General features: G+C 40.7%; 3 protein-coding genes and 3 non-coding genes across 7 annotated transcripts in view; all 6 read left to right on the top strand.

Moving 5' to 3' along the window:
- The first annotated feature begins 395 nt into the window (after positions 1-395).
- LOC109203219 (NAD(P)H dehydrogenase [quinone] 1) lies at positions 396-6,619 on the top strand. 2 transcript variants are annotated; one of them, XM_025910035.1, is made up of 6 exons: positions 396-414; positions 5,425-5,589; positions 5,669-5,799; positions 5,880-5,987; positions 6,075-6,176; positions 6,253-6,619. In XM_025910035.1, exons 1-6 carry the CDS (start codon positions 411-413, stop codon positions 6,550-6,552), a joined length of 810 nt encoding a protein of 269 aa, XP_025765820.1. In that variant the 5' UTR covers positions 396-410; the 3' UTR covers positions 6,553-6,619. The 2 variants fall into 2 exon arrangements, with proteins under 2 accessions (XP_025765820.1, XP_019218024.1); XM_019362479.2 differs by lacking the exon at positions 396-414 and adding an exon at positions 5,124-5,278.
- On the top strand, positions 4,554-4,647 carry trnai-uau (transfer RNA isoleucine (anticodon UAU)). Its single transcript has 2 exons — positions 4,554-4,591; positions 4,612-4,647. It is a non-coding gene; the product is annotated as a tRNA-Ile (tRNA).
- A 5,775-nt stretch (positions 6,620-12,394) lies between the features above and the next one.
- trnai-uau (transfer RNA isoleucine (anticodon UAU)) lies at positions 12,395-12,488 on the top strand. The gene is made up of 2 exons: positions 12,395-12,432; positions 12,453-12,488. It is a non-coding gene; the product is annotated as a tRNA-Ile (tRNA).
- Positions 12,489-12,995: 507 nt separating this feature from the next.
- On the top strand, positions 12,996-14,590 carry LOC109203217 (NAD(P)H dehydrogenase [quinone] 1). Its single transcript, XM_019362477.2, has 6 exons — positions 12,996-13,152; positions 13,290-13,454; positions 13,523-13,653; positions 13,733-13,840; positions 13,924-14,025; positions 14,102-14,590. Exons 1-6 carry the CDS (start codon positions 13,149-13,151, stop codon positions 14,399-14,401), a joined length of 810 nt encoding a protein of 269 aa, XP_019218022.1. The 5' UTR covers positions 12,996-13,148; the 3' UTR covers positions 14,402-14,590.
- Positions 14,591-16,772: 2,182 nt separating this feature from the next.
- On the top strand, positions 16,773-16,866 carry trnai-uau (transfer RNA isoleucine (anticodon UAU)). Its single transcript has 2 exons — positions 16,773-16,810; positions 16,831-16,866. It is a non-coding gene; the product is annotated as a tRNA-Ile (tRNA).
- A 5,289-nt stretch (positions 16,867-22,155) lies between these two features.
- Positions 22,156-27,576, top strand: part of LOC100708510 (protein phosphatase 1B) — a 28,657-nt gene continuing 23,236 nt past the window's right edge. Inside the window, 1 exon segment of the mRNA XM_003441759.5 lies at positions 22,156-22,556. The gene's annotated coding sequence lies outside the window, so the exon portion shown is untranslated.

Raw genomic sequence — 27,576 nt, 5'->3', positions numbered from 1 at the left:
GTATAGTTTATACCAATGATTCCCACACTGCAGGGCGTAAGGAAAATCATTGGTTCGCCAAGTTGGCCAACAATCACCATGGGAAAATGATGTGTGTGAAACTCAGATGATTATGATTATATGAGGTATATATTCCTCTTGTGTTTAAACTGGGCTGAAGGTTTAGGTTAATCTCAAGAGTTTCTTCCACCAGTTTCCATACAAAATGGGAAACCTGAGAGATTTTACCCCAGTACCAGCTGGCTGAGTCATGAGACTGATTGCTGATTGACAGCACCTGTGTGAAGTAGTGCTTGAAGTGAGTATAAAAGCAGCAGACTGTGTTTTTGCTTCAATATGAGTAGTTTTTTCTTTTACTACATTAGTTAGTCAGAAAACTCATCATTTACTATTGTGTGCCAGTTTTGAGAATGGGTAAGATTTTTTTCTTCCTGGTAACTGCTGAAATCTGTTTGGCCAAAGCTGATAGTCTTTGACAAGAAGAGTGAAAGGTTTGTACGATGACTAGAACTTTATCAGAACTTCTATTTTTTTAAATTTAATTTTTGATTATGCAGCTAAGAAAGTGCTGATTGTGTATGCCCATGAGAGCCCTGCCTCCTTCAATGCTGCTGCCAAAGATGCTGCTGTGGCAGCTCTGACTGCTCAAGGCTGCACTGTAGAGGTGTCTGACCTGTACGCCATGAAGTTCAAAGCTGCTGCTACTACTGAGGACATCACTGGTATACAAATATCCTGCAGGTATAGCAATGCTTTGATTGTGCTTCAGGTGTAAACATTAGCTTTATTTGCAGGTGGAGTGAAGGATGCTGAGAACTTCTGCTACGCAAAGGAGATCAAACTGGCATCAGAGGAGGGCAGACTTGCAGATGACATCAAAAAAGAGCAGGAGAAGCTCAAGGAGGCAGACCTTGTCATCTTTCAGGTAGTGTCTGACTGGAAATGTCTTTGTGGTCAGCTGACAAGTGTCCACATTAAAAATGGCCATTAAACCTGTGTTCCCAGTTCCCCATGTACTGGTCATCTGTTCCTGCAATCATGAAGGGGTGGATGGATCGGGTGTTGGGCTCTGCCTACGCACAGGAGAAGCGGTACAGTGAGGGGATCTTCAAGGTGAGAGCTCCACCAACATGTGTGTTCAGGCTGTGTCCTCTCCCTCTTTGCTCACTCCTTGCTCTCTGTACAGGACAAGAAAGCCATGCTGTCCTTCACCACTGACTGTCCTGAATCTGTGTACAGTGACACTGGCATCAATGGTGACATCAATGTCACACTGTGGCCGCTGCAGGTGGGGTCTCACTATAAACAGAGCCAAGCATTAAATGATCTGTCATGTGGTAACAGCTGCTCCTCCCTGTGTGCAGAACGGGATCCTGAACTACTGTGGCTTCCAGGTTTTTGCCCCTCAGATCTTCTGGGAGCCTGCTACTGGTTCTCCTGAATCTCGCAGCTCCATGCTGGAGGGCTGGCGCACACGACTGCAAAACCTCTGTGGGGAAGCACCTGTGTACTTTGCTCCCTTGGACTACTTTGACAAGGAGAAGGGTTTCCTGCTGAAGCCTGAGGTCAAAGAGAAATATGCCAGCAAAGAATGTGGCCTCACAGTGGGGATCCACATGGGCAAGCCACTGCCGGCCAACAGCCAGACCAAGGCCGGGGTCTGAAGATGGAGTGGGCCCATGTAATGTCTTGGTCCTAAAATGTGTGCTGCAATAAAAAGGCTGCTTTATTGTAACTTCAGTTTGAGCAATGAGTTTTAAATGCACCACTTGGTTTCATACAGTTCAACCATCTAGAAAATGGTTGATTTGCATAATAGGATGCTCGGTAAGCTTTCAAGACAGGTGTCCTTATCCAACACTGACAAAATTGATGCTTGGCGCTTTGCCTATTAGAAATGTGAGTTGGCAATGGTAACTTGGCACTGCACAAAAACTGCAATGCATGGTCAATTCGGTTAGCTTCTCCACATTAGCATGCTGAATGACAGCTTGATCAACCCAGCTCACTACACCATCTATAACGTGATGGTGTCATCAGTTTCATGGCTTACTTGGGAACACTTGATTGCCTCTTTCCTGTACAGGTACTGTTTCTCTGCCAGTAGCACCGCTGCTGGAATTATCAGTGTTTTATCAAGGGGAGGAATGAGCTTAATTTCCAAGTAAAAACCTCAGCACTACACTGTAATGCGAGGGTGTGGGAACCCAGTACCACAATTGCCTTGTGGTCAAAAGGCAAATCCCTCTGCTAAACAGAATAGTCATATCAAAAATGACACATTTAAATGAGTGGGGTTGTGTTTTTTTTTTGTTTTTTTTTAAAAAAAACCTCATAAGCTACTCACCATTATATAGGTACAAACGAGGACAAGACTAGACATGGGTGCAGTCAATCAGTTGGTGTTCTTAACTTATAAACCTTAGCTCACATCCTTTGTCTCTGTTATTCCTACAAGCTGTCAGCCTAAAAACATTAGATCCAATGATGTTTGTTTGGATATGGAAAGTAAGAGAAAACGGATAGAAATTAAATGCCAGTTTACACTTAGTTCTTTAGTTTGACTAAGGAGCTTGGAAAGTAAATACTTTAATTTTCATGAAGGTGTTTCACCTCTCATCTGAGAGGCTTTTTCTGTTTTTAAATCAAATGGTGGAAAATCACTGCTATTTAAACCATAATGAGAGTTGACTCCTCTTTAGTTTGTTCTTTACCTCACGAGAAATGCTCATGACAAAGAAAATCATGTAGGCAGCTGCAACCGATATCAAAGGTATTTACTACTTCTTTTTTTTTTCCAAAGATAACCACAATTCATTCAGGAGAGAAGATGTCAGTGGCAGGACTAGAAAATGTTTTCCAAAGTAAACCAGTTCATGTGTCCAACCTCTGAGCAGTGGCGGTCCTAGCCTGTTTGGCGCCCCGGGCGAACACTCCCTCTGGCGCCCCCGCCCCCACCCCCCAATTGTTACACCCTTTTTACACACGCTCTTTTCTACTCTGTAATATTCTTGTCGATTTTCTTGATATTTATTTATAATCACCTCTGTTAATCCTTGATATTTATAATTGAGTGATCTGTATATATTAGTGCTATTTCTTAAATGGGTAAAATCTGTAACATAATGTATTGTTTGGAGTTTAGTCTGTTACTGTTACTATTTTTATCATTTCTTCTTGGAGCAACTGTAACCCACATAATTAGGGATTAATAAAGTATTCTGATTCTGATTGTTTCAGGATGACCTGCCATTATCCAATAACGCATCTGCTTACCTGTATCTTTTGCTCGTTTCTCCTCTTCTTTTCTCTTTTTTCTAAACTGAGGACCTGATGGCTTTGAACTTTTCTTGTCCATCTTCCATTGGTTTTAATTTTGCACTCCAGTATGAACACCCATCCCCCAACCCGGGGATCAGCACAACATAACCTAATAGACCTACACCTTAGTTCACAGATTCACTTTGTCTGGGGTTTATTTCTGGGATTTTGCACATCCCAGAATTCAAATCATGAATACTTAATGGACTTGGATTTACAACATCATGAATAAAATGTGCTCTATTTGGAAGTAGCTGCCCCTCTCTCCTTTCGACGGGTTGTGTGTGAGACTTTAAATCATCAAACTGTAAATTATAAATTTTAAATTGTTATTGATCCCTTTACCCCTGGTCCTTATTTTCTTACTCTTCTTATATTTATTGTTTGTTTACTTGCACTGCTGTAACTGGAGCCTCATCCTCTCGTCTCTCTATATACTGGACTGTATGTAGCGGAGAGACAATAAAGTTTACTTTGACTTCAGCAGAGAGCAGGCGCACTGAGGGCTCTCGCGCTCACTTTTCGCATATAGAATTTTGAAAAAACATCGGTGCAAATTATAAGTCTGTATCATAATGTCTCGTATTTGTTGGTTTGTTTTTATTTTGACAGTTGGTTATTAGATGCTGCTCCAGCCAGCGAATGAATCCCCCGCCCTCTCCTCCCTGTGCTGCAAGCAGCAGGCGCACCTCACTAACGGAGGGCGCCCTTACTCCCAGCAAATGGGCGATAGAAAACCGATCAGTGGCTATGCCATTCCCAATATGTCATCATGTCGGGGCAGCATGAATACGAGTAAACTATTTTTTTTTTTTTTTTGCCGATGCCCGTGATGCCGCCCCCCACCACGATGTCGCCCCGGGCAACCGCCCGTGTCGCCCGTATCAAAAACCGCTACTGCCTCTGAGCTGTTCCCTGCCACCTGTTAGTCCTGCAAATCCATCACATGAGAATCTAGCAAGATTTAGCCAATCATGTGCTCCTCCACTACCAAGAACTGTAGAAGCCAATCATCTCCCACTGCACCTACTAGGATTTGACCAATCATTGTTATGACTACCAAGAATGCCGCCAGGATTTGCTCCCCAAATACAGGTAGATCCTGATTGGCATCAATACTGTAATTAAGTCTGTTAAAGTTTATAGTATAAAAACATTGAGAAGTATTGAAATGATTTTTTCCCATACACCTATTGAATGAAGGGAGAAAGGAATAAATGCTTTGTGCATGTGCTCCAGTGGTGCAGTCGGTTAGCGAGCGGTACTTATATGACAGTATTGGGCTGAGCAATGCCGAGGTTGTGAGTTCAAGCCTCACCTGGAGCACAAACTTTGAGCTAATGTTTATCTGGCAAGAACAGATAACTGCTGAGCACACTAAAAATGCCAACCAACTTTCTAGCATCTTTAAAAATGAGCAACATGCAAAATAAAGATTAAGAAAACCAGAATTATACCTCTATATGTTTGTCCTGCAAGTTTTCTTTCCAGATATAGCCATTTGTCCAAAGTCAGAGAATTTTGGCTGTGTGTGTACCTTTTATGTCCTGATGTATAGTTTATACCAATGGTTCTCAGACCGCAGGGCGTAAGGCGTAAATCATTGGTTCGCCAACAATCACCAAGGGAAAATGATGTGTGTGAAACTAAGATGATTATGATTATATGAGGTATATATTCATCTTGTTTTTAAACTGGGCTGAAGGTTTAGGTTAATCTTAGAGTTTCTCCCACCAGTTTCCATACAAAATGGGAAACCTGAGAGATTTTTCCCCAGTACCTGCTGGCTGAGTCATGAGACTGATTGCTGATTGACAGCACCTGTGTAAAGTAGTGCTTGAAGTGTGTATAAAAGCAGCAGGCTGTGTTTTGCTCCAGTATGGGCATATTTTTCTGTTATTATACCAGCTAAACAGAAAACTCACCATTTACTGTTGTGCACCAGTTTTGAGAATGGGTAAGAATTTTTCTTCCTAGTAATTGCTAAAACTTGTTTGGCCAAAGCTGATAGTCTTTGACAAGAAGAGTGAAAGGTTTCTGTGCTGACTGGAACTTTATCAAAACTTTTTTTTTGTTTTTTTTATTTATTTTTTGGCTTTGCAGCCAAGAAGGTGCTGATTGTGTATGCCCATGAGAGCCCTGCCTCTTTCAATGCTGCTGCCAAAGATGCTGCTGTGGCAGCTCTGACTGCTCAAGGCTGCACTGTAGAGGTGTCTGACCTGTACGCCATGAAGTTCAAAGCTGCTGCTACTACTGAGGACATCACTGGTATACAAATATCCTGCAGGTATAGCAATGCTTTAGCTTTGATTGCTCTTCAGATACAAACACTGGATTTTTGTCACAGGTGGAGTGAAGGATGCCGAGAACTTCTGCTACGCAAAGGAGCTCAAATTGGCATCAGAGGAGGGCAGACTTGCAGATGACATCAAAAAAGAGCAGGAGAAGCTCAAGGAGGCAGACCTTGTCATCTTTCAGGTAGTGTCTGACTGGAAATGTCTTTGTGATTGGCTAAAGGGTGTGCACATTAAAAATGGCCATTAAACCTGTGTTCCCAGTTCCCCATGTACTGGTCATCTGTTCCTGCAATCATGAAGGGGTGGATGGATCGGGTGTTGGGCTCAGCCTACGCACAGGAGAAGCGGTACAGTGAGGGGATCTTCAAGGTGAGAGCTCCACCAACGTGTGTGTGTGTGTGTGTGTGTTCAGGCTGTGTCCTCTCCCTCTTTGCTCACTCCTTGCTCTCTGTCCAGGACAAGAAAGCCATGCTGTCCTTCACCACTGACTGTCCTGAATCTGTGTACAGTGACACTGGCATCAATGGTGACATCAATGTCACACTGTGGCCGCTGCAGGTGAGGTCTCACTATAAACAGAGCCAAGCATTAAATGATCTGTCATGTGGTAACAGCTGCTCCTCCCTGTGTGCAGAACGGGATCCTGAACTACTGCGGCTTCCAGGTTTTTGCCCCTCAGATCTTCTGGGATCCTGCTACTGGTTCTCCTGAATCTCGCAGCTCCATGCTGGAGGGCTGGCGCACACGACTGCAAAACCTCTGTGGGGAAGCACCTGTGTACTTTGCTCCCTTGGACTACTTTGACAAGGAGAAGGGTTTCCTGCTGAAGCCTGAGGTCAAAGAGAAATATGCCAGCAAAGAATGTGGCCTCACAGTGGGGATCCACATGGGCAAGCCACTGCCAGCCAACAGCCAGACCAAGGCCGGGGTCTGAAGATGGAGTGGATCCATGTAATGTCTCGGTCTTAATGTGTGCTGCAATAAAAAGGCTGCTTTATTGTGACTTCAGTTTGAGCAATGAGTTTTAAATGCACCACTTGGTTTCATACAGTTCAACCACCTAGAAAATGGTACATATACTTCACAGGACATCAATTTTTCTGTGTAGGCTTTCAAGACTGGTGTCTTTATCCAACACTGACTAAATTGATACGCGGGGCTTTGTTGCCTACTGGAAATGTGAGCTGGCAATGATAACATGGAACTGTACACTGATGCAATGCATGGCAAATTTGGTGAGCTTCTCTACCCTAGCATGCTGAGTGACAGCTTGATCCAACCAGCCCACTACATAATCTATAACGTGATGGTGTTCTCGGCTTCATGTTTCAATTGGCACTCCTTACTTGCCTCTTTCCTTTACAGGTACTTTCTCTTCCAGTAGCGCCACTGCTGGAATTGTGGAAAATATGAAGAAATGTCACTATTTTATCAAGGGCAGGAGTCGGCTCAGTTACCAAGTGAAATGGGAGGGTGTGGGTACCCAGTACTACCACTGATTCTTAGAAGTGGTCAAAAGAAGTAAAAATTACACATCTAGATCAAAGTTTCTACCTCATAAACTGAGTGTTGGCTAAGTACGAAATTCTTACAAGTCAGGACCAAAAATATCAGTGACACGAGTAGAAATGGGTGCCATAAATCAGTTGGTGTTTCTAACCTGTGAGCTACGGCTTACATCCTTTGTCTCTGTTACTTCTGCAAACATCAAGTGCTGTTTGAGGTTGATTCTTTGGGCATGGGAAGTAAGAGAAATTGATGTCAGTTAAATATAAAACACTTTATTCATTATGCATTTTTTTACATTTTCCCTTCCCTTTTTTTTTTTTAACAGTAAATGTTCTGAATTTTACATATTACATAGCAGTTTACATCTTACATAGAGTAGGGTTTTTTTTTTTAGTTTGACTTAGTTGGGAAAGAAAGGATGGACTTCATTACTTTTTTCAAAGAGAACCACAGATAATTCAGGAGAGAAGATGCCAGTGACAGGACTAGAAACATTTTTCCTAAGTAAACCAGTTAATGTGTCCAACCTCTGAGCTTTTCCCTGCCACCTGTTAGTCCTGCAAATCCATCACATAAGAACCAATAGCTTTGCTTATCTACCAAGATTTAGCCAATCATATGCTCTTCCACTACCAAGAACTGCAGAAGCCAATCACCTCTCGCTGCACCTACCAGGCTCTGACTAATCATTGTTATGGCTACCAGGAATACTGCAAGGATCTGCTTGACTGGCATCAATGCTATAATTAAGTCTGTCAAAGTTTATACTATAGAAACACTGAGAAGTATTAAAATGATGGGCTTTTCCTGCAGTGGCAGCAAGCTAACTCTACTGGAGGCTAATCAACATTTATATGTAGTTCACTTAGCTACTTTTTTAAAGCTAATAGCCAAGGAAGGGAGAATAGCAATGAAATGTGTGCCATTAGGTCCATTAGTATAGTTAATTGCTGCTAACACATGATTAGGAAATAGTATAACAGAGAAGCACATTTCATTTACTCATTTACATGAAAAGTACACTCAGACTTCAGTTTTCTTTAATCTACTTTAGTTTTGTAAAATAGGAGTTCAGGATACAGAGGTAAAATACAGAGATACAAAGTCTTTATTGCCACATGGTTCACCTGGCGGAGCAATGGCGCCTGTGTTTGGCTTTGCCGCTGCTACAGCTCGTTGGAGGCGACAGTATAGTTTTTCACTGTCGTCACTTGTCGTTTACAATATAATTTTTGCTCTTTTGTATTCTGACTTTGCTTCTGCTGCTTTAACTTATGATCGGGATACACTTTTAAACATCAAAGACTCAATGGAGAGCTACTGTGACAGCTGGGACAGCTACAGAAAAACTTTTCCTCCTCCTCCTCTGGTATGTTCCTCACCTGAGTGCGTGCTACTGTGCACAACCCGCGACATTTCCACCCTCAAGAGACGAAGAAGGGGAACGAGGGCCGGCGTCCAGGTGAAACGGAGAAGGTACCGGAGGCTAGCTGCTTGGCTGTGGGGTGACTCTCGGTGCCTGCGACCAGTTCCTCTCCTGTCGTTTGCTGGGGATGTTACGCCGCCGCCGCCGCCCGGGACCCGAGCCCCATGGCTCGAAAGCAGTTTGCTCACTCTGTGTCCGTCATCCATTTTCCGTTTTGCTGGTGACAGCTACGTCTGCTCATCGATCAAGGTTTTTCCCAACTCTGGAGTCGCCGCCTTGCCCGGCAGGTCCACAGGTGTGCACAGGTGTCTAATTCAAGCGCCGCTGCAGTCAGCTGTAGATTTCGCAGATAAACCGTCATCAATTCGGTTCGCCCTGCTTAACGTTCGCTCTATAACGAACAAATCATTTATTCTAAATGATCTTTTTATTAAAGAGTCTCTAGATTTTATGTGTCTGACTGAGACGTGGCAGCAAAATAAGGATTATGTCCACTTGAATGAAATCTGCCCGTCTGGCTGTTCTGTCATTGGAACTCCGCGTCTGTCAGGACGTGGTGGAGGACTTGCTGTTGTTTACCAGGACAGACTCACATGCAATCTGATGACCTCGGACTTCTTTTCTTCATTTGAGTCACAGATGATGAAGGTCGGTTCTCTGAAAACCTTTTACTGTATTTTAATCTATCGACCTCCTGGACCTGCTGGGGTCTTTCTAACTGAATTTAACGACCTTCTGACATCGATCATTAAATTGGAGAAGGTTGTAATATTGGGAGACTTCAACCTTCATATTGATGACACTTCCTGTAACACTGCTGCTGAACTCATCACTATCACTGAGTCTTTTAACTTTATTCAGCAAGTTTCTGGCCCCACACATACAAAGGGCCACACACTGGACCTTGTTTTCTCCCTGGGTTTAAATATACATGATGTATGTGTGGAGGATGTCCATGTGAGTGACCATAGCTGCATATTCTTTAATTTGTCATTTTACGTGGATCCTTCACCTCCTAAATTGATGATCCAAAGGCGGATTATAAACCAGGATGCTGCTGGAAGGTTCTCTGCCATGTTTGACCCTCGCATGGCTCAAAATGATATGGATTCACTTATTTTGTCTTTTAACAATCAATGTAAATCTATTTTAGATACGGTGGCACCTCTGAAACTAACTGTTGTCCATTCTTCAAATTTCTGTCCTTGGATAAATGAAAATATTCGAAATTTTAGGAGATATTGTCGCAAATTAGAACGTTTATGGAAGGCTTCCAAGCTTGAGGTCCATAGGGTACATCTCAAGGAATCAATTTTCTTACTTAATGACATGATAAAAAATGCCAGAACCGAATATTTTGCTAATCTAATAGCTTCAAAAAAGAAAAATCCCAGAGTATTGTTTGATACAATTAAGAACATTGTCTCTCCTGATGTTCCTCATGTACCAGTCTATACTAGATCTGATTGTAATGAGTTTTTAAACCATTTTGTTAATAAGGTCGCTGCCATCAGGTCTAATATTTCTCCATCATCCTCCCAGTATCACACTGACACCTTGCTTACCTCTGACACCTGGTCCTCTTTTACTCCTGTTACCTTACAGGACATCAGTGCTCTGCTTGGTCAGATGAAACTGACTTCAAGCCACCTTGATGTACTTCCTCCATCATTTTTCATTAGTGTGTTTGACTCTATTGGCCCCTGTATTCTGGAAATAATTAATACTTCTCTTTATACTGGCTCAGTTCCCAGCCATTTTAAACAAGCTATTGTTGAACCAATATTAAAGAAATCAAATTTGGACCCATCTCTTCCAAGCAGTTACAGGCCAATATCAAAATTACCATTGGTGTCAAAGATCTTGGAAAAAACAGTTGCAGAACAACTTAACAACTTTTTGGAGAAGAACAATGTTCTGGACATTTTCCAGTCTGGTTTCCGCAAATTGCACTCCACTGAAACCGCTTTGCTTAAAGTATCTAGTGACATTTTGATGGCAGCAGACTCTGGAGAGTACACCGTTCTGGTTCTGTTGGATCTCAGCTCTGCTTTTGATACTGTTGATCACAGCATCATGATAAATAGGCTGAAGGATTTGTTCGGGATTACTGGTGTTGTTTTGAAATGGTTTATGTCGTATCTGTCTGAGAGATCCTTTACTGTCTGTATGTGTTGTCTGAAACGTCAGTTCTGCCTTCTTACCTCAAGGATCTGTTTTAGGTCCTATTCTCTTTTTGCTGTATATACTCCCTCTAGGCCAAATTATCAAACGTTACAGTAATATTTCTTATCTCTATGCTGATGACATTCAGTTATACTGTTCTTTCAAAGCTTCTGAGTTTTATAAATTGTCTTGTTTAAATAATTGTCTGTCAGAAATCAAACAATGGTTAAATGACAATTTCCTCCAGTTAAATGCAGATAAAACAGAAACCTTGATTATTGCACCTGATCACATGCTCTCAGAAATTCAGCAGCATATCAGTTTTTTAGACCCTTCATTTCAGTCGAGTCTCAGAAACTTAGGTGTTATATTTGACAGTTCAATGTCTCTTGAGAAACACTCTAAACAACTTGTCCGGAACTGTTTTTATCATTTAAGAAACATTTCTAAACTCAGACTACTGGTGTCAAAGGCAGAACTTGAGATGATTATTCATGCTTTTATCTCTTCTCGTTTGGATTATTGTAACGGTCTTTTTACGTGTCTCAACAAATCAGCTCTGGATCGCCTTCAGTCTGTACAGAATGCAGCGGCAAGACTTTTAACTGGTACAAACAAGAGGTCTCACATTACTCCAGTTTTGGCTTCTCTTCATTGGTTGCCAGTAAATTTTAGGGTTCATTTTAAAATTTCAGTTGTAACTTTTAGAGCTCTGCACGGTGAAGCTCCCCAGTATATCTCTGACCTGTTGAAACCTCATGCTTCATCCCGAGCACTTAGGTCTTCAGGTCGGAGGCTACTGGTGGTCCCACGTACTAGGTTTAAAACACGTGGGGATCGGGCTTTTCAGGCACTGGCACCTAGGCTGTGGAACTCCCTGCCGTTGTCTTTACGCTGTCTAGACTCTACTGACTCCTTTAAAAAGCAGCTGAAGACATTTTTATACAAACGGGCTTTTAATTAATTTTAACTTGTATGTCTGATCTTATTGTGAAGCACTTTGTGATTTTTATCTGTGAAATGTGCTATATAAATAAATTTTACTTACTTACTTACTTACTTCTTTATCTATTAGTTCCATATCTATTAGGTAAAATACATTAAAAACTACGACAATTAAAGAATAAAAGTGAAATATGAAAAAGGGAAACAGAAATGATCTGAAACAAATGTGTACAGACTGAAAAAAACAACATTTGTATCATAGATGTGTAGAAAAAAAGACTGATTTCCCACATATATTAATGGATGCTGTAACAACCCTTATTGTATTATAGAGTCTCCTAGTGGGTGTGGGAGTATAGCGGTGGCCGTTACATGCTGCTCGCGTCGCTGTTCGGAGAAACCTTACCGTTGTAACGGGCTGGCACCGGTGACTACCGATCCCGCACATGTATGTATAGACAGAGTAGAGCCGTGGAGACCTGGCTTGTATGGTCTTATGTTGCTAACGTCAAATAAAGGTCTGTTGTTCGATTTAACTGACTGGCTCCGAGTTTTCCGGCTAACCTCCACACCATATACCCGCTGGACCTGCTAGCCGCTCCTTCCCCACCAGACTGTTGTTACAATGCATCTATCGATTAATCCTATATATGACTACAAGCGTGAGATTTGTGGCAATATAGTATAGTATAAAGTATTCATGCTATGAGAGACAGAGCTTTGTGCATGTGCTCCAGTGGCGCAATCGGTTAGCGCGCGGTACTTATATGACAGTATTGGGCTGAGCAATGCCGAGGTTGTGAGTTCAAGCCTCACCTGGAGCACAAACTTTGAGCTAATGTTTATCTGGCAAGAACAGATAAATGCTTGCTGAGTACACTAAAAATGCCAACCAGCTTTCTACCATCTTTAAAAATGAGCAACATTCAACATAAAGATTAAGCAACCCAGACTTATACCTCTGTATGTTTGTTCTGCTAGTTTTGTTTCTGTTTATTTTCAATGCCAGCTATTAACCATCGAGATATAGCCATTTGTCCAAAGTTAGAGAATTTTGGCTGTGTGTGTACCTTTTATGTCCTGATGTATAGTTTCTACCAATGGTTCTCAGACCGCAGGGCGTAAGGCAAATCATTGGTTCGCCAACAATCACCATGGGAAAATGATGTGTGTGAAACTAAGATGATTATGATTATATGAGGTATATATTCATCTTGTTTTTAAACTGGGCTGAAGGTTTAGGTTAATCTCAGAGTTACTCCCACCAGTTTCCATACAAAATGGGAAACCTGAGAGATTTTTCCCCAGTACCTGCTGGCTGAGGCATGAGACTGATTGCTGATTGACAGCACCTGTGTGAAGTAGTGCTTGAAGTGTGTATAAAAGCAGCAGGCTGTGTTTTGCTTCAGTGTGGGCATATTTTTCTGTTATTTTACCGGCTAAACAGAAAACTCATCATTTACTGTTGTGCACCAGTTTTGAGAATGGGTAAGCTTTTTTTTTTCTTCCTGGTGACTGCTAAAACTTGTTTGGCCAAAGCTGAGAATCTTAGACAAGAAGAGTGAAAGATTTCTGTGCTGACTGGAACTCTATCAAAACTTGTATCTTGGGGGGGGGGGTTGCAGCCAAGAAAGTGCTGATTGTGTATGCCCATGAGAGCCCTGCCTCTTTCAATGCTGCTGCCAAAGATGCTGCTGTGGCAGCTCTGACTGCTCAAGGCTGCACTGTAGAGGTGTCTGACCTGTACGCCATGAAGTTCAAAGCTGCTGCTACTACTGAGGACATCACTGGTATACATATATTCTGCAGGTATAGCAATGCTTTGTGCTTCAGGTGTAAACATTAGCTTTATTTGCAGGTGGAGTGAAGGATGCTGAGAACTTCTGCTACGCAAAGGAGATCAAACTGGCATCAGAGGAGGGCAGACTTGCAGATGACATCAAAAAAGAGCAGGAGAAGCTCAAGGAGGCAGACCTTGTCATCTTTCAGGTAGTGTCTGACTGGAAATGTCTTTGTGATCGGTTAAAGGGTGTCCACATCAAAATGACCATTAAACCTGTGTTCCCAGTTCCCCATGTACTGGTCATCTGTTCCTGCAATCATGAAGGGGTGGATGGATCGGGTGTTGGGCTCAGCCTACGCACAGGAGAAGCGGTACAGTGAGGGGATCTTCAAGGTGAGAGCTCCACCAACGTGTGTGTTTGTTTGTTTTCAGGCTGTGTCCTCTCCCTCTTTGCTCACTCCTTGCTCTCTGTACAGGACAAGAAAGCCATGCTGTCCTTCACCACTGACTGTCCTGAATCTGTGTACAGTGACACTGGCATCAATGGTGACATCAATGTCACACTGTGGCCACTGCAGGTGAGGTCTCACTATAAACAGAGCCAAGCATTAAATGATCTGTCATGTGGTAACAGCTGCTCCTCCCTGTGTGCAGAACGGGATCCTGAACTACTGCGGCTTCCAGGTTTTTGCCCCTCAGATCTTCTGGGATCCTGCTACTGGTTCTCCTGAATCTCGCAGCTCCATGCTGGAGGGCTGGCGCACACGACTGCAAAACCTCTGTGGGGAAGCACCTGTGTACTTTGCTCCCTTGGACTACTTTGACAAGGAGAAGGGTTTCCTGCTGAAGCCTGAGGTCAAAGAGAAATATGCCAGCAGAGAATGTGGCCTCACAGTGGGGATCCACATGGGCAAGCCACTGCCAGCCAACAGCCAGACCAAGGCTGGGGTCTGACGATGGAGTGGATCCATGTGGTCTTAAAATGCATGCTCTGCTTGAGGCAATATGCCCAAATGTTACTAGCGCTTACACATGCAGGCTGCAGATTTATAGAATGAGAGAAACAAAACCAACAAATTTGTCGTCAAGTAGCAGTGTTGTGATTATCGTGGAGTCTGCAACAAAATAAAAGATTTATACTCATCTGTGGTGTTTGAATTTAATTTATCACCTGAAATTAGGATTTTGATAACTAAACTTGTAACTCTCTATCCTACAGAGAGAAGACTGCTGTCACATTAAAAGATTCAGTTTCCTTCTGGATCTATCCAGAAGCTGCTTTTCTTTTTTCTTTTTTTTTCTTTTTTTTTTTTTTTCATTTACCTTCACACTGTTTAATTTTATAGTTTAATCCGTTTTAGTGCAGCTAGCAACAACTTTAACTTGTCTGGGTGTTGACTCCTTGAGGAAAGATGACTATCGCTTGTCTTCACTCTAGTATTAACCAAAGTGGAACTAATTATATGGTGTGCCTTATTAAGTTAAATGTGCACTCTCACAACCGTAGGGAATTATGTACACAGTGAGCTCAATTTAAAATGCATCAAGTAGTCAGAGGACTCTTACACATTGCTGTGAAGATTCTTTTCCTCATTATTCATATTTCTTAAATCGCTCCTGGTTTTCTCCAAATTTCTTTTCTTTTTTTCTTTCAACCTCACCTTTTCATAGTGCTGCAGCTTGTTTGTTATCTGGTATAATTATAAGATAGGAATGATTTCCTTTATGCTGCTCAAGACTATAATGAAATTGCAGATTTCCCTTTTCACTAATTAAAATACAGCATGCTAATTAAAAATGTATTTATGGTTTGCTGTTTAAGCATGTAAGTGCAACTGTGCTTTCAAAATCTTGCAAGCACATTGATTAAAACAATTGTGTTTTTACTTTCAAAGAATAAAGTGTCAAGCTTTTAGGTGTTAAGAGAGCCTACTTCTGGTTTTCTAAAACGCTAACATGCAGCAAGACAGGCAGTGCTTGCCTTGTCAAGTCTAAAAATAGATGAAACCGTAACAAAGTAAAGCTTTCATCTCAGAGATTGTGTCATAAAGAGTCATCCTTTGTATTACTGTCATCTTGTGGCCAAAGTTCGCTATTGTCACTGAAAGCTCTGCTTGTTTCTTACTCATAGGAAATGACAGCTGTCTTCATTCTACAGATGTGCCTGTCTCCCGTTAACAATTACTTGAGCTACGCTGAGAGGGCGAGCAGATTTGTTTTGTGGTGTGAATACGTGCACTGTGGCCAGCATGCGAAGCAGTGTCATATTTATATATTAGTATCAAACCAGTGTATACTTTAACATTAACTAATGCTGAAGAACCGACATGAGTCCTGACTGAAACATTCCTTTTATCACTATTTGGGCTACTTGGTATTCTTTGCCTCTTTGAAAAGGCTGTGACAGCATGCTGTGGTCTTGATCTGTCTGAGGGATCTCGATCCTCCTCTCCATTTCCTTTGCAGTTTGTTCCAGAAAGAAGCTTTTTCTTTTCTTGGTCTTTCATGTATTTATATAAGTTGTTGGTGCTGTTAAAGGAGAGCTTTTCCTTCCAGCATGTTTTCTTTTATTGCTTTGTTTTGTTTTAATAGATATGTGGCCCTCGCAGCACATCCACTACAAACGTGATTTAAAGAATATGATGCTGGATATTAAACAGAACATAAAGCATTTAATATGAGCTCAACATTAAACATATGGAGCAGTATTATGATATGGAACATTTTTCTACACAAAATTTAATTTGACTTTTTGTGCTGTACAACAGTTGTTGTACTGTAATGCACAACTTTCCATTGATACGGTTTTATGTGTAGTGAGGTGTTTTCATAGTTCATACAGTAGATATTTATTCAGCTATAGAAGTAAAAATGTTTGCAGTTCCTCAGAAAAGATAGGGGGTCAGAAAAGTGTAAACATCCATGCTGTGTAGGGCGCAGTATGGGCATTTGCTTGTTAAACTGTTAAATAGTGGAGGAAGGTGTGTGTGTGTGTGTGTGTGTGTGTGCTTACCTTTCCGTAAAAGTCACCGCATGCCTGCGTGCCACTCCTCACGTGTTGTTGCCAGTCTTATTTTTAGGTTTACCGCAGGTTTTTCGAGCTTTGTGTCAGGTCCTTGAACGCAGCACGTGAGTCGGCTATTTGGGATCTTTTCGCTTCTAGACTCGCACAACCGGTGTCCCATGAACTTTTAATACAGTCTGCATACATTCTGTGTTTGCACTATTTGATAAACAAAACGTAATTAAGTAAAAGTTATGTTTCTTCCTTTCTTCCGGGCAGTTGTGCCTTCTTAAACCGATTTCCTGGCGGCCTTCCGCCGAAGCTCCAGTGGCGCAATCGGTTAGCGCGCGGTACTTATATGACAGTATGCAGCAGAGCAATGCCGAGGTTGTGAGTTCGAGCCTCACCTGGAGCAGACTTTTTAGTCTCAGCCTCACCTGTAGACGGCAGTTACAGCCTCATATTTGGAGATTATCTGGGGACCCTCCAGCTGTTCTTTACACTTTTATCTTCACTTTCTTTGCTTTAGAAGTGCAGCTTTAATACTTCCCGTCTTGCGATTAAATGCAACTCCTGCGATCTTACATATGGAAGACCACCAGTGTCATTAATGTGATTAAGAAGTGTATTTTTTAACTGGAACCCAGTATGAGCATAACATTTAGCATTTCAATTTCCTGCTAGGAATAGCTAGAATTTAGCATATTCTAGCTATTTCCATATCATATACTTGCTGTATAGATTAGACAGCGCGCAATACAAAACTGAACTGGAAGCTTACATAAATAAATAATTAAAACATGAGCGGACATCCATCTTTTCTATTTAGAGTCTCTAATAATAATAGAAGTGTTGCACAAACATAAAGCAAAGCAGATTATATAACTAGGCAATTCAAAGTGATTTACATAACACAAAAAGACATGAAAAAATGAAAAGGCACAGTTATTATGCATGCTTTAGATGCTTTTCTTCATGTTAACTAGTTTCTGTTTTTGTTTTGTTTGATTTCTTTATGAAAGCTGCGAATATGTTGCAACACAACCACACCAAAATAAGCACTGGCTTTCACTTTTAAAAGTTCAAAATATGTATATGCTGTTACTGCATACAGAAACCCCCTATTTAAAAAACAGCAAATTCAACCCAATAATAATTAACATGAAATATCTGAATGCAGCAGAAAACAACCGCAACAAAGTAAATCATGTTTTTGACCAGGGAGCTAAAAACAACTTCAGCCTACCATTCCAGCAATATTGTTCAACACTGCCTCCTGTCGATTATCACGTGGAAGTGCTGTTTGCTGTGAAACCATTGCCCACCGGTAGAGGGCGATATTGCTGCACTAAACCGTCCTCCTCCAATGTGCCTCTAAACATAATTTTTTTTTAAAAGTGAAATAAATAAATAAATGAAACTACTAAAGACTGCCCCAGGATCTTGTGTTAATTCTTCTCATAATTTGTATTTACAAACATATTGACTGACACATATTTATGACATTTTCTACGCAGCTGCTTGAGAAAATGTCTCTAAGCTTTGATCTGCAGCAAATGTGTGCTGATCAATCTTTTCACCGCATCCTGAAATCTGCGTGTTACCAAACACAACCCCAATCACCTTAATCCCTTTTAAGACGTTGTTTTATTTCACTGTTCACAACTGTCACACGCTGTGCACACGTCTCCATCCTTGTGTGTTTACGTGCATGTGTTTCTCAGCAGGTCTGCTGCTCTAAGCCCCCGTAAAGCTGGGAATGAACAAGCAGAAGATTGCAGTAATGATGTGACCCAGATGTCCCGGGTGTAGATCCCCTGGCTGAAAATGAGAGTGGAGATCGGGACCTTGGACCTCCTCTCCCTCGCTCCCTCCCTCCCTCTTGCCTGGGACACAATCACAGAGCATTTGCATGTGTGTGTGTATTATTTGGGGAGGGGCATGTGTATGTTGCGTGTGTTTAAGCTCATGCAGATCCATGTAAACATGAGGGATCAGACTTAGGAGTGTGTGCCACTTGTTCTCAGCACTCCGGATTAAATGTAACAGTTTTTTTAATTTACTCTCCTTAGCCGCCTCCATAAGATACTAAAGCCTGGCTTCAAAACCCTCCTTCCCTCTCTGCCTCCCTCATTCCCTCCCTCCCCTTGACTCACCCATTCCCTGAGGTCAGCAGGTGGCTGAACAATCACATAACCCGCACCATCCTGACAGTAGGCTCAGTGGGCCACTTTACTCAATGAGAGGCTTGGCAGTTGGGGTGGTGCAAGCATGTGTGTGTGTGTGTGTGTGTGTGTGTGTGTGTGTGTGTGTGTGTGTGTGTGGCAGGGATTGAGAGGAAAGGGGACAAAAGACAGAGTTTAATATTTGGGATAAGCTGTGATTGAATATCCTGAGATCAGAGCAGAATGATCAAATTCTGCCAGTGATAATCCTTCATCTTGGAAAATTAAATACCACTCTGCAGTCTCTCCTCTTGACTCACACTCTCTCTCTCACACACACACTTGCGGTATTTAAACGAGGTCTGACATGTGTCTCATAACCGTGCTCGGTTCCTTGGGGAGCTGTTCTGATATCTGATGAGTTTTTCATTAATAAGACACAAGTCTGATCCTGAGGGAGAAACACAAAATGACAACAGATAAGCTCTGCTTTCCCCAGCTTGCCACCGCACACACACATAACACAGATTCACTGATACACCATAACTAAACATCTTTATACATGCACTTATATTAAAGTCTTTGCCTTAATCACCTCAGCCCTGTTTTATTCACTCCAGCCTACATTTCATTTCCTTGCACATCCTTGTTCAAATAAATTAAATCTCATCTCTATTTACAGTCTTACCAGTATAAGCCCCGATACAACGGAACAAAAACATTGTCAGACTGCATCAGAGACCCTGTTCCTCCTCACCTTTTTGTAAACGGCATCTAGGATCTGTCCAAAATCTCAATCCCGCATACACCCACACATCAGGTTGTGACTGCCCAGCTGTGTGGATTAGAGCGTTTTTGTCACTTTGTGACTGTGTTCAAAAAAGCATGCACAGCTATATTCGTCAATATTCTAGCAGAAAGAACAGATAACCCAATAAAAGCAAGTTAGTAGCAATAAAGTCACAGGCAATCAGTTTAATTACATATAGACCATGAACAGCGTTAAAGATGGGTATAGCACCCAGTGGGTTTGGGGCTGCATTTTCAAGCTTTAGAATTAGGACTTGGCCACCATGTTGTTTTTGTTTGTTTGTTTGTTTTTTGCTTTTGTTCTTTTGAAGACAGAATTATTTTATGCAGATGAAATGGTGAAGTGCTAATTTATCAACTAATACTAGCTATCTTGGTTAGCAATCTCCAGGGATAAATTGTACCAGTGCAATGCAGAGCCACACATATCAGCTAATTATGGCTAAACAGGAGACTAATAACACACTAGACCTGCGTTCATAGAATCTGAAGCACAAACTTCTGTCATGGTCTGTTGCACACAGCAAGCCATAATATTGGTCAGGTAACCTATTAAATGTGCTCCCAAGAGTCCCAAAGCGCTCACACAGGAAGGTCCAGTAGCAGACTGATAAGGGCACTTTTGTAGGGGAAACTATTTTTTTAACTATGTTGCATAAATGTTTTGTGATGGCTGTAAAGCTAGCCATAGGTAGTGGTTTTGGTTGCTTAACAAGCAAAATATTCCTAGTTTGATCCTGAGAGGAGTAACAAATGCCTTTAAGGGTGTGTCAGTAAGGTTGAGATGATGTGGACATGTACGGATGAGGGATAATGGATACATTAGACAAATGATACTGAATATGGAGATGTCAATCAGGAGGAAAAGAGGAAGCCTACAGAGGAGATTCCTAATGAAGAAGGACTTGCAGTCCTGGAGAGACTTGAAAGTAAGAAGCAGAATCTTAAAATGAATGTGGTATTTTACAGGAAGCCAGTGAAGCTGTTGGAAGACAGGAGTAACATGTTCTGTGGAAGGGGGTTCTGGTAATGACACAAGCAGTCATGTTTTTGAACCAGGTGAAGTCTATGGAGAAGTTTGTGTGGTAAGCCAAAGAGGACACAATCTGAAAAATCTATACTAGATGTAATCATTGCACATACAAGAACAGCAATATTTTTAGCTGAGATGGGAGTAGCTGACTAATATTGCATAAGCAGGAATATGTCAGTTTAATTTCATGTAAGCAGTTAATGAAAGAAGAAGAAATGGAATTAGACTTAATGCAGCGATAGAGCTGGGTGTCATCAGCATAAGAATGAAGGTCTATGCCAGATTTCCTAAACATGTGACCAAAACATAAAAAGATAAATAACAAATATAAAGGGGCCTAGGAAAGAGCCCTGTGGAACACCTAAGACAACTGGGCAAGCTTGTGATCTGAAAATCTTTTTAGCTTTACATGCTGATTATGATTTTAGAAATAAGATTTAAACCAGGCATATAACATGCCAACAGTACAAACATATTCTAATCTCTTAAAAATAATATTATGAGAGAGTGTATCAAAAATCATTTGTAATTTTGACAGCACTCTGTGGCCAAAAACCTGACTTAAATTGTTCAAACAGATGATTGTTAAGGTGAGAGTAAACCTGCACGTTAGCAGTGTTTTTCAAGATTTTTTGGAAGAAATGGGAAATTAGCAATTGCACAGTAATTATTTAGGTTGAAAAACTCTGCTCTGAGTTTCTTAAGAAATGGAATTACCACAGCTAGAGGAACAAACCCAAAGATTATGGAAGAATGCATAATACTGATTATTAAAGGATAGCGAGAAGACATGCAAGGTTTAACCACGAGTGGGAAGTGGGTCAAAGTAACAGGTAGAAGGTTTGGAGTTCTTAATAAATCTGGCTATTTCATCTACAGTCAGGAATCAGAAAACTAAAAACTAGAAAGTAAAGAACAGGCTCATACACTGTCCTAAGTAGAGTTACTGAGAGCCAGCTGCTGATGAATATTACTAATTTTAGTTTTACAAAGGACATAAAAATATTACTCTGTTCAGTGCGGTCCAACTGAGGTCGAACGTTTTAAGGTGGTCGAAGGAGCTTGGTTACACTGGAAATAGGTGCCCTTGTATTTCCTTTACCACACCTGATTAGTGTTGCATTATATTCAGATGTAGCTGCATACAGGGAAATCAACTATACAGTACACCTATATACGGTACTCTCTATATTTGATTAGATTTTCTCCTGATTGAAAATGCGTGGTATAATTTAGATCGTGCGTGTGTTTGTGTGTGTATGAATATACTAGCGACTCCTGGAACCTCTTCAATCATCCATGTTGCGCTTCATTTAAGTCGCGCTTCTTAATGACTCCGGGGCACTCGGGCTTATGTGTGGTAACTTTCAACCATGAAAGGCAAGCAAATAGAATAATTTCAATTGCGCTGTGTTTTGTTTTATATATATTATATTTATATATTTATAGTATTAGTGGGCAGCTTTGGACGCGGAGTTGAAAGTTTCTATTTTAAGACTGACACCGCCTATTTAAAGTACTGTCGGCATAAGCCGGTAACGGTTAGTAGTGCATCTCAAAGGTCTGGCATATCGCAGAACTTCGCAACGCACCAATGAGAATGTAGAATCGCACAGGGGCAGAGCTAATTGACGGAGGAAGTAGCCAATTAACCGACGTTTTGCCTCGTCGTTGTAACCAATCATCGAGCAGATGCCAAAAATAACACCTCCTCTTGTTCAGCACCCAAAGTCGAAGGATAGCTCTGGCCTTTCAATGGAAGAAAGTGCTAGATTTGTCAGTGTTGTATAATATAACCAATTCTCAGTGTCCATGTTTGTTTGGGAACGATCGGAATTGTCTACATTTACTGTGAGGGACACAATTGGCGTCAAACATGCGTAAAAACCAACGCTATCCAAGCAGGGAACCACCGAGAAAGGAATTATCGCCGCTCATCTGAGGCCAATCTCCATTATTTTTGTCAAATAAGGAAACATAACACAGCTAGCAAGCTAACGTTAGCTCCGCAGATAGCTAGACGAGTCTTCACACAAAAAGCTGAGATTTTAGCAGATAATCAGGATTGGATCTACAATCGCACAGCAGCAGGAAAACGTAAGTAGCACGCTTGTATCTGCGCTAACGTCATTAGCATTAGTTTGACAGTTCCAGCGACAGCTAACTGTGAAGCTAATGGCTAACGTTAGCTCACATCAACATACTAGTAAACGGGCCTTTCGTGGAGGGAACAGTGTTAAGTGGTAGGGATTTCTGCATGTGGTATTTCCAGAGCCAGCCGGTTGGTTCATGCTACACAGGTAGATCAAAATAAAACATGAAACAATGAGCTGAAGTTTTAAAGTAACTTGGTTACCTTAAGCGTTAGCTTGGCTACCTCATGGTAGTTGTACTAATGTTATACATTTAAAGAAAGTGCCAAAGGGTTTCCTTATTTCAGTAATGTAATGTTTGCTGTGTAGCTCTAGCAATCTTCATCGATATGCTCCAAGCAGACGTGCACTGGAGTGTCTCTGGGTACTCCATGTTCTCATGTGTATGCAGGGCGGTTATAAGGGCAGGGTTCCCCCTATTAGTGTGCAGTGTCTTTAGTCAAACCAAAAAGGCATTCAGATGGCATTTAATTTAATGTAAACGGGCAAGATTTACTGATATTTTGCAGTAATGTTTCACTGCGACAACTGTACGGCTCCTCCCCACACTTCACTGATTTCCCACTGCTCATTATTTACAACAGCACTACTGATACTGGATTTTGGGACGTTTTTAGTGAGTACCTACAGTAGAATCTTTGCAACTCTAAGCATTTTTAATTTTGACAAACTACCGAGCTACTTGCTAGACCTACGATAAGTGAGTAAAGCGTGTGATAACATCGTTCATAATTGCAATGATGACATGATTTGGAATAAATAAACAGACACTGAACTGCGAATGTGACTTATACAGTTCAGCTCAGGGTTGTCCTTAAGTTTCTGCCTAGGCTCTAGGCGCTCAGGTTGAAGTAGGGAGGTGGTGGAGGTCCATCTCTCCATACAGAGGTGTGGCTACTCGCCTGTGGTACTGTGATATCAGTCTGTTTATTACTAACTATGGCGCAAAAATAATAATATTTTGTATTTATCTTATCAATACATCATATCCCATTCTTAACTTTTACTATTTTCTTTCTTTTCATTTTATGTAAATAAAATTCTAATCCTTTAAACAACAAAAAATAGGACATAAGTATAGTCTGATTATAACTAAGTTAATTTGCTGGTGAATCAGGAGTAAATTTTTGAATAAATGTAAAATGTCACTAAAGTGCATAATATTTCTAATATAAAATCCAGTATGGCGAACATTAACAGTATACACATCAGCGATCTTTCTCTTTCTCGTCCTGTTACTAATGTGGATTCACTGCTTGTCAAGGCTCGAGAGAGAGAGCGCTATTAAAAATACTTGGCAAACTAACCTGGGAGTAGTGATACATGGGCTGGGTTGTAATGATTCATATTTAAACACACTCACCATGGTTGTGTAAAACAAATGGTGGTTTGATAAGATCGTTTTTCTCTACGTTTAAGCTTGGGGATCAGGTGGCTTACTATTTTGGTTTTACTTACAGAGACTTTGGACGGTGTATACAGCAATACTGATATAGCCATGATAATATTAGTAAATGAAAATATCAGTCTTGGATTTTTTTTGAGTTACTATTTTAAGGGACGGGGTTAAGTATATATGAGGTTGTTCGAATATAATGTGTATTCTAGCAATGAGGCCTGTCAAAAATATGTGAAATCATATGTGATAACACAATATTACAATTCCCCCTTAAAGAGTACTAGTCAAGCTATTTATCTTGCACATTAAAAAAAAAACAAGATTGGGCTCAGAGTGCATTACAGTCAAGGTAAAATTTACAAAAGTTTGTGAGTAAGACTCTGCAAGTATGGAGTTGATAGATACAGAGGGCTTTAAAATGAGTAACATTTAAAAATCAGTCATGCGTTTCAAAGGTTGGCATTGCAACTGAGCTGTCTTCATTTGTACCAGCTTGAAGACAGATCAGCAGTCGACTAACTAGTGAGTAATATAAACTTTAGTTGTCTTCTAGCACTTGGAAAGTTTCTGTAGTTTTGTGTTTGTCCTTCACGCTTCGTTGATTTGTGGAACAGCAAAGTCAGAGAGCTACATTCTAAGAAATATTTTACAGGCGTTGCACATGTTCCAGGCTTTGTAAGGACATTGTGGGTCCGTTGTCATAAGACAGTTGTATTGAATGTACAGGGGGTTGCTCTGATATAGACAAAGGTTAGTTGTTAAGCATTGCTGTAGATATACAGGAGGAACTTGTGACCATCCCTTAATCATGCTGTTTTTCGCTGATGTGGTAATAAAATGGCACAATGACTTTGAGTTTGTGGTAGTTACAGTTACCAATGCATGGTGTTATTCTTTTGCTACCATCAGTTAGACGCTTACCTCTTAAGCTTTGCTTACTGTTTTCTTGCAAAATGTATTGTTCAGAAAACGGAGTCAAGTAAATATTGCTAGATATTATGTGCTAGATATTTGTCTGCCTGTTTATTTCTTTGTAGTCATACTTGCACCACATACTATATAGAAAGAGTTCCTGTTTTTTTGTGTCTTGTGTTTTTTTTGTTTTTTTGAGGGGGGTTGTTTTGTTGTTTGGTTTATACTAGCGTGTCAGCTTTTCGCAACAACTCAGATCTTCAGTTAAACCTGAACATACTCTGAGGATTTTCTTAGCATCCTGATTTATTCTTGTATTATTCACTCCAAACAAAATTATCCCTTTACGTTGCTAACATAAATAAATAAGTGTTTCATGGCAAAAATCATTTTTTTATTAACCTTAGCAAACATTAGGCTATTACTGAACTTTAAAAATGTATTTTTTAAAAGCTATTTTCTTTAGCTTGAAAATTAACAAATGAAAAGCAAATAAGTGAATGAAAAAAAGAGGTTGAGATGGTGGAGCACGCAGGGTTGTACGGTAGAGAGTAAAGGCCATTTTGTACCCGCCGCTATTGCCTTCATGAATGGTGTATATCTAAAGTGATGTCTCAACTATTGGCGCGAGCCGTGCTTTGGTGTCGTTACACCTTGTCATGCATGTTTGCATTTTTTGTAACCCTGTGTGGCTGCGTTGAAAACCTCAATATACAGTCGGGTTGGTTTCTATCACCGTTTCAGTGATATCGGTATTAGAGCTCAGAGGTTTGCAGATCATGCAGAGGGAGATGCTGCAACAGCTTGAAAAGATTAGACTTTCTGAGAAAAAGTTTTTGGTGAAAAAAAAATCTAAACTTTTCCAGCATTGGCACTAATGGCGAGTATTTGTTTGAAGGGTGGCACCTTTGTTCAGGAGAATACTGCAGTGAATCCGGCACGTCAAGTATATATGTTTGATGTGGCTGTTGTGACATTGAAACCAGAAATAGGTCATTAGGGTTTGACCATAGGGTCTTCTTTTTTTAACTGTAAAGACTAGGCTGATGTCCATATGTCAAGCGGGACTGTCTGCACCATGGAACAAATAAAAACTGACAGTCAAATGTCTCCTAGTACTGTAAACAGACTGGGCGAGCAACATGTGTAATATGAACTTTACTGGTGGATCAACACATTTTTAGCTTGCGGCATTCATCGTAATATTCAGAGATGAAAGGAGCTCAAAGCAACTGATAATCCCCTCACAGTTTCAATAATGAAACCTTAAGAGTTTTACTTCCTCTAGATAGGTCTCGTTAACCAAAGTCTCTCCTTTAGTCATCTTGGAGGCAAGTGAGTTTCAGATTTTAAGTAGCGGACAGAAACCTTTGCGTTGAAAACGAAAGCAAAAGAGTATGTTTTTCATGCTGATATTTTTATTTTATAATTGGTGAAAGACAAAAATCAATTGATTAATCTGATTAATCAAACTAAGGATTAACCTGACGAGTTCTTCTGTGACTTTGTTCTTTGCCTTTTCTTTCCATGACAAACAAAAAGACGGCTATACGGTTTGCATTCACAGTGAAGATCTGGACACAAGTCTATCAGCAGCTTCTTGTGAATTTTATACACTGCTTTTTTGCAGAGGTGTGTCAAAGTTAAAACTGATGATAAATTAAAAAATAATTATCAGTTATGTACCGTGTGGTGTTGAAATTTAGCCACCCTGCCCACCTTCTCTATTATATCAGATGGCCATAAGGTATTCAGGTGACCAGTAAATGACATCACTTGGTTGGGCTTGTGCTCCGCTCATCAGATGTGAGATGAGTTCAGTTTATTTTACCTGAGTCAGCACTCATTGTGTAAACTCATAAGCAGCAGATGAAACCCAGTGTCAGTGAAAGACTGAAGATAGTTAACAAGATTATTTTAGAGTTTGACAGATCTTATCGGCCTTAGCTGTGCACTGATAGAAACTATAGGCGGCAAGTTGACCGCATTGATCCTCCATTGTAGAGAGCAGTTTGCACTGCTTTAGTGGCTTTCTGATTATTCACTAACTGCTAAATGTGTGGTGGCTTACAGCACAGCAGAGCTGCATATGTGCAGATTTGCACATAGAAGGAGAAGAGGAAGGCAGACGGAGTGACGGTTAGAAGAGAAAGCAATGTGCATCTGTACCAGCAGGAGAGAGCTGAGTCATGTATAACCTCAGTCACATACAGCAATGAATGAATGATTTACCTCCAATAGTGGACATTTGAACATTTCCATGATTTTTTTTTTTTTTAAATTTCATTGTTAACAGTTAACAGGAAAACGGTTCCTTATAAAATGCATAAGCAAAATTATTAATGATGTTTGTCTGAGAAAGTAGATAAATTATTAAACATCCCCAGTGCATAAGCCTCGTTAGGTTAGGACATTGGGTGCACAGTGAAAGCAGGTGTTTTGCTGTTAATATTGCTGCATTGATGTTTGTGCTTTATATACTCTTCTGATATTAATCAAAATTACAGAAAGTAAATTCTAATTGGAGTTTTAATCAGAATTATAGAAATCACTATGGTTTCGTTATGAAGGCTGGAATTTTTTAAAGCTTTATTTACACTGGACACAACATTGGACACAATGTTGAGACCAGCAGAGTTTGAAAGAGTTGGAT

This window comes from Oreochromis niloticus, linkage group LG8 (assembly GCF_001858045.2).
Source record: "Oreochromis niloticus isolate F11D_XX linkage group LG8, O_niloticus_UMD_NMBU, whole genome shotgun sequence".
NCBI classification, from domain to species: domain Eukaryota; kingdom Metazoa; phylum Chordata; class Actinopteri; order Cichliformes; family Cichlidae; genus Oreochromis; species Oreochromis niloticus.
Note: the sequence above shows the minus strand (reverse complement) of the source record. Positions and strands in the feature narration are given on the sequence as shown.

Excerpts from the sequence above, each read along its gene's own strand:
- LOC109203219 (XM_025910035.1), top strand. Across the intron at positions 5,590-5,668 it reads TACTACTGAGGACATCACTG|GTGGAGTGAAGGATGCCGAG; the intron begins GTATACAAATAT and ends TTTTTGTCACAG. Across the intron at positions 5,988-6,074 it reads ACAGTGAGGGGATCTTCAAG|GACAAGAAAGCCATGCTGTC; the intron begins GTGAGAGCTCCA and ends CTCTCTGTCCAG.
- LOC109203217 (XM_019362477.2), top strand. Across the intron at positions 13,654-13,732 it reads CAGACCTTGTCATCTTTCAG|TTCCCCATGTACTGGTCATC; the intron begins GTAGTGTCTGAC and ends CTGTGTTCCCAG. Across the intron at positions 14,026-14,101 it reads TCACACTGTGGCCACTGCAG|AACGGGATCCTGAACTACTG; the intron begins GTGAGGTCTCAC and ends CCCTGTGTGCAG.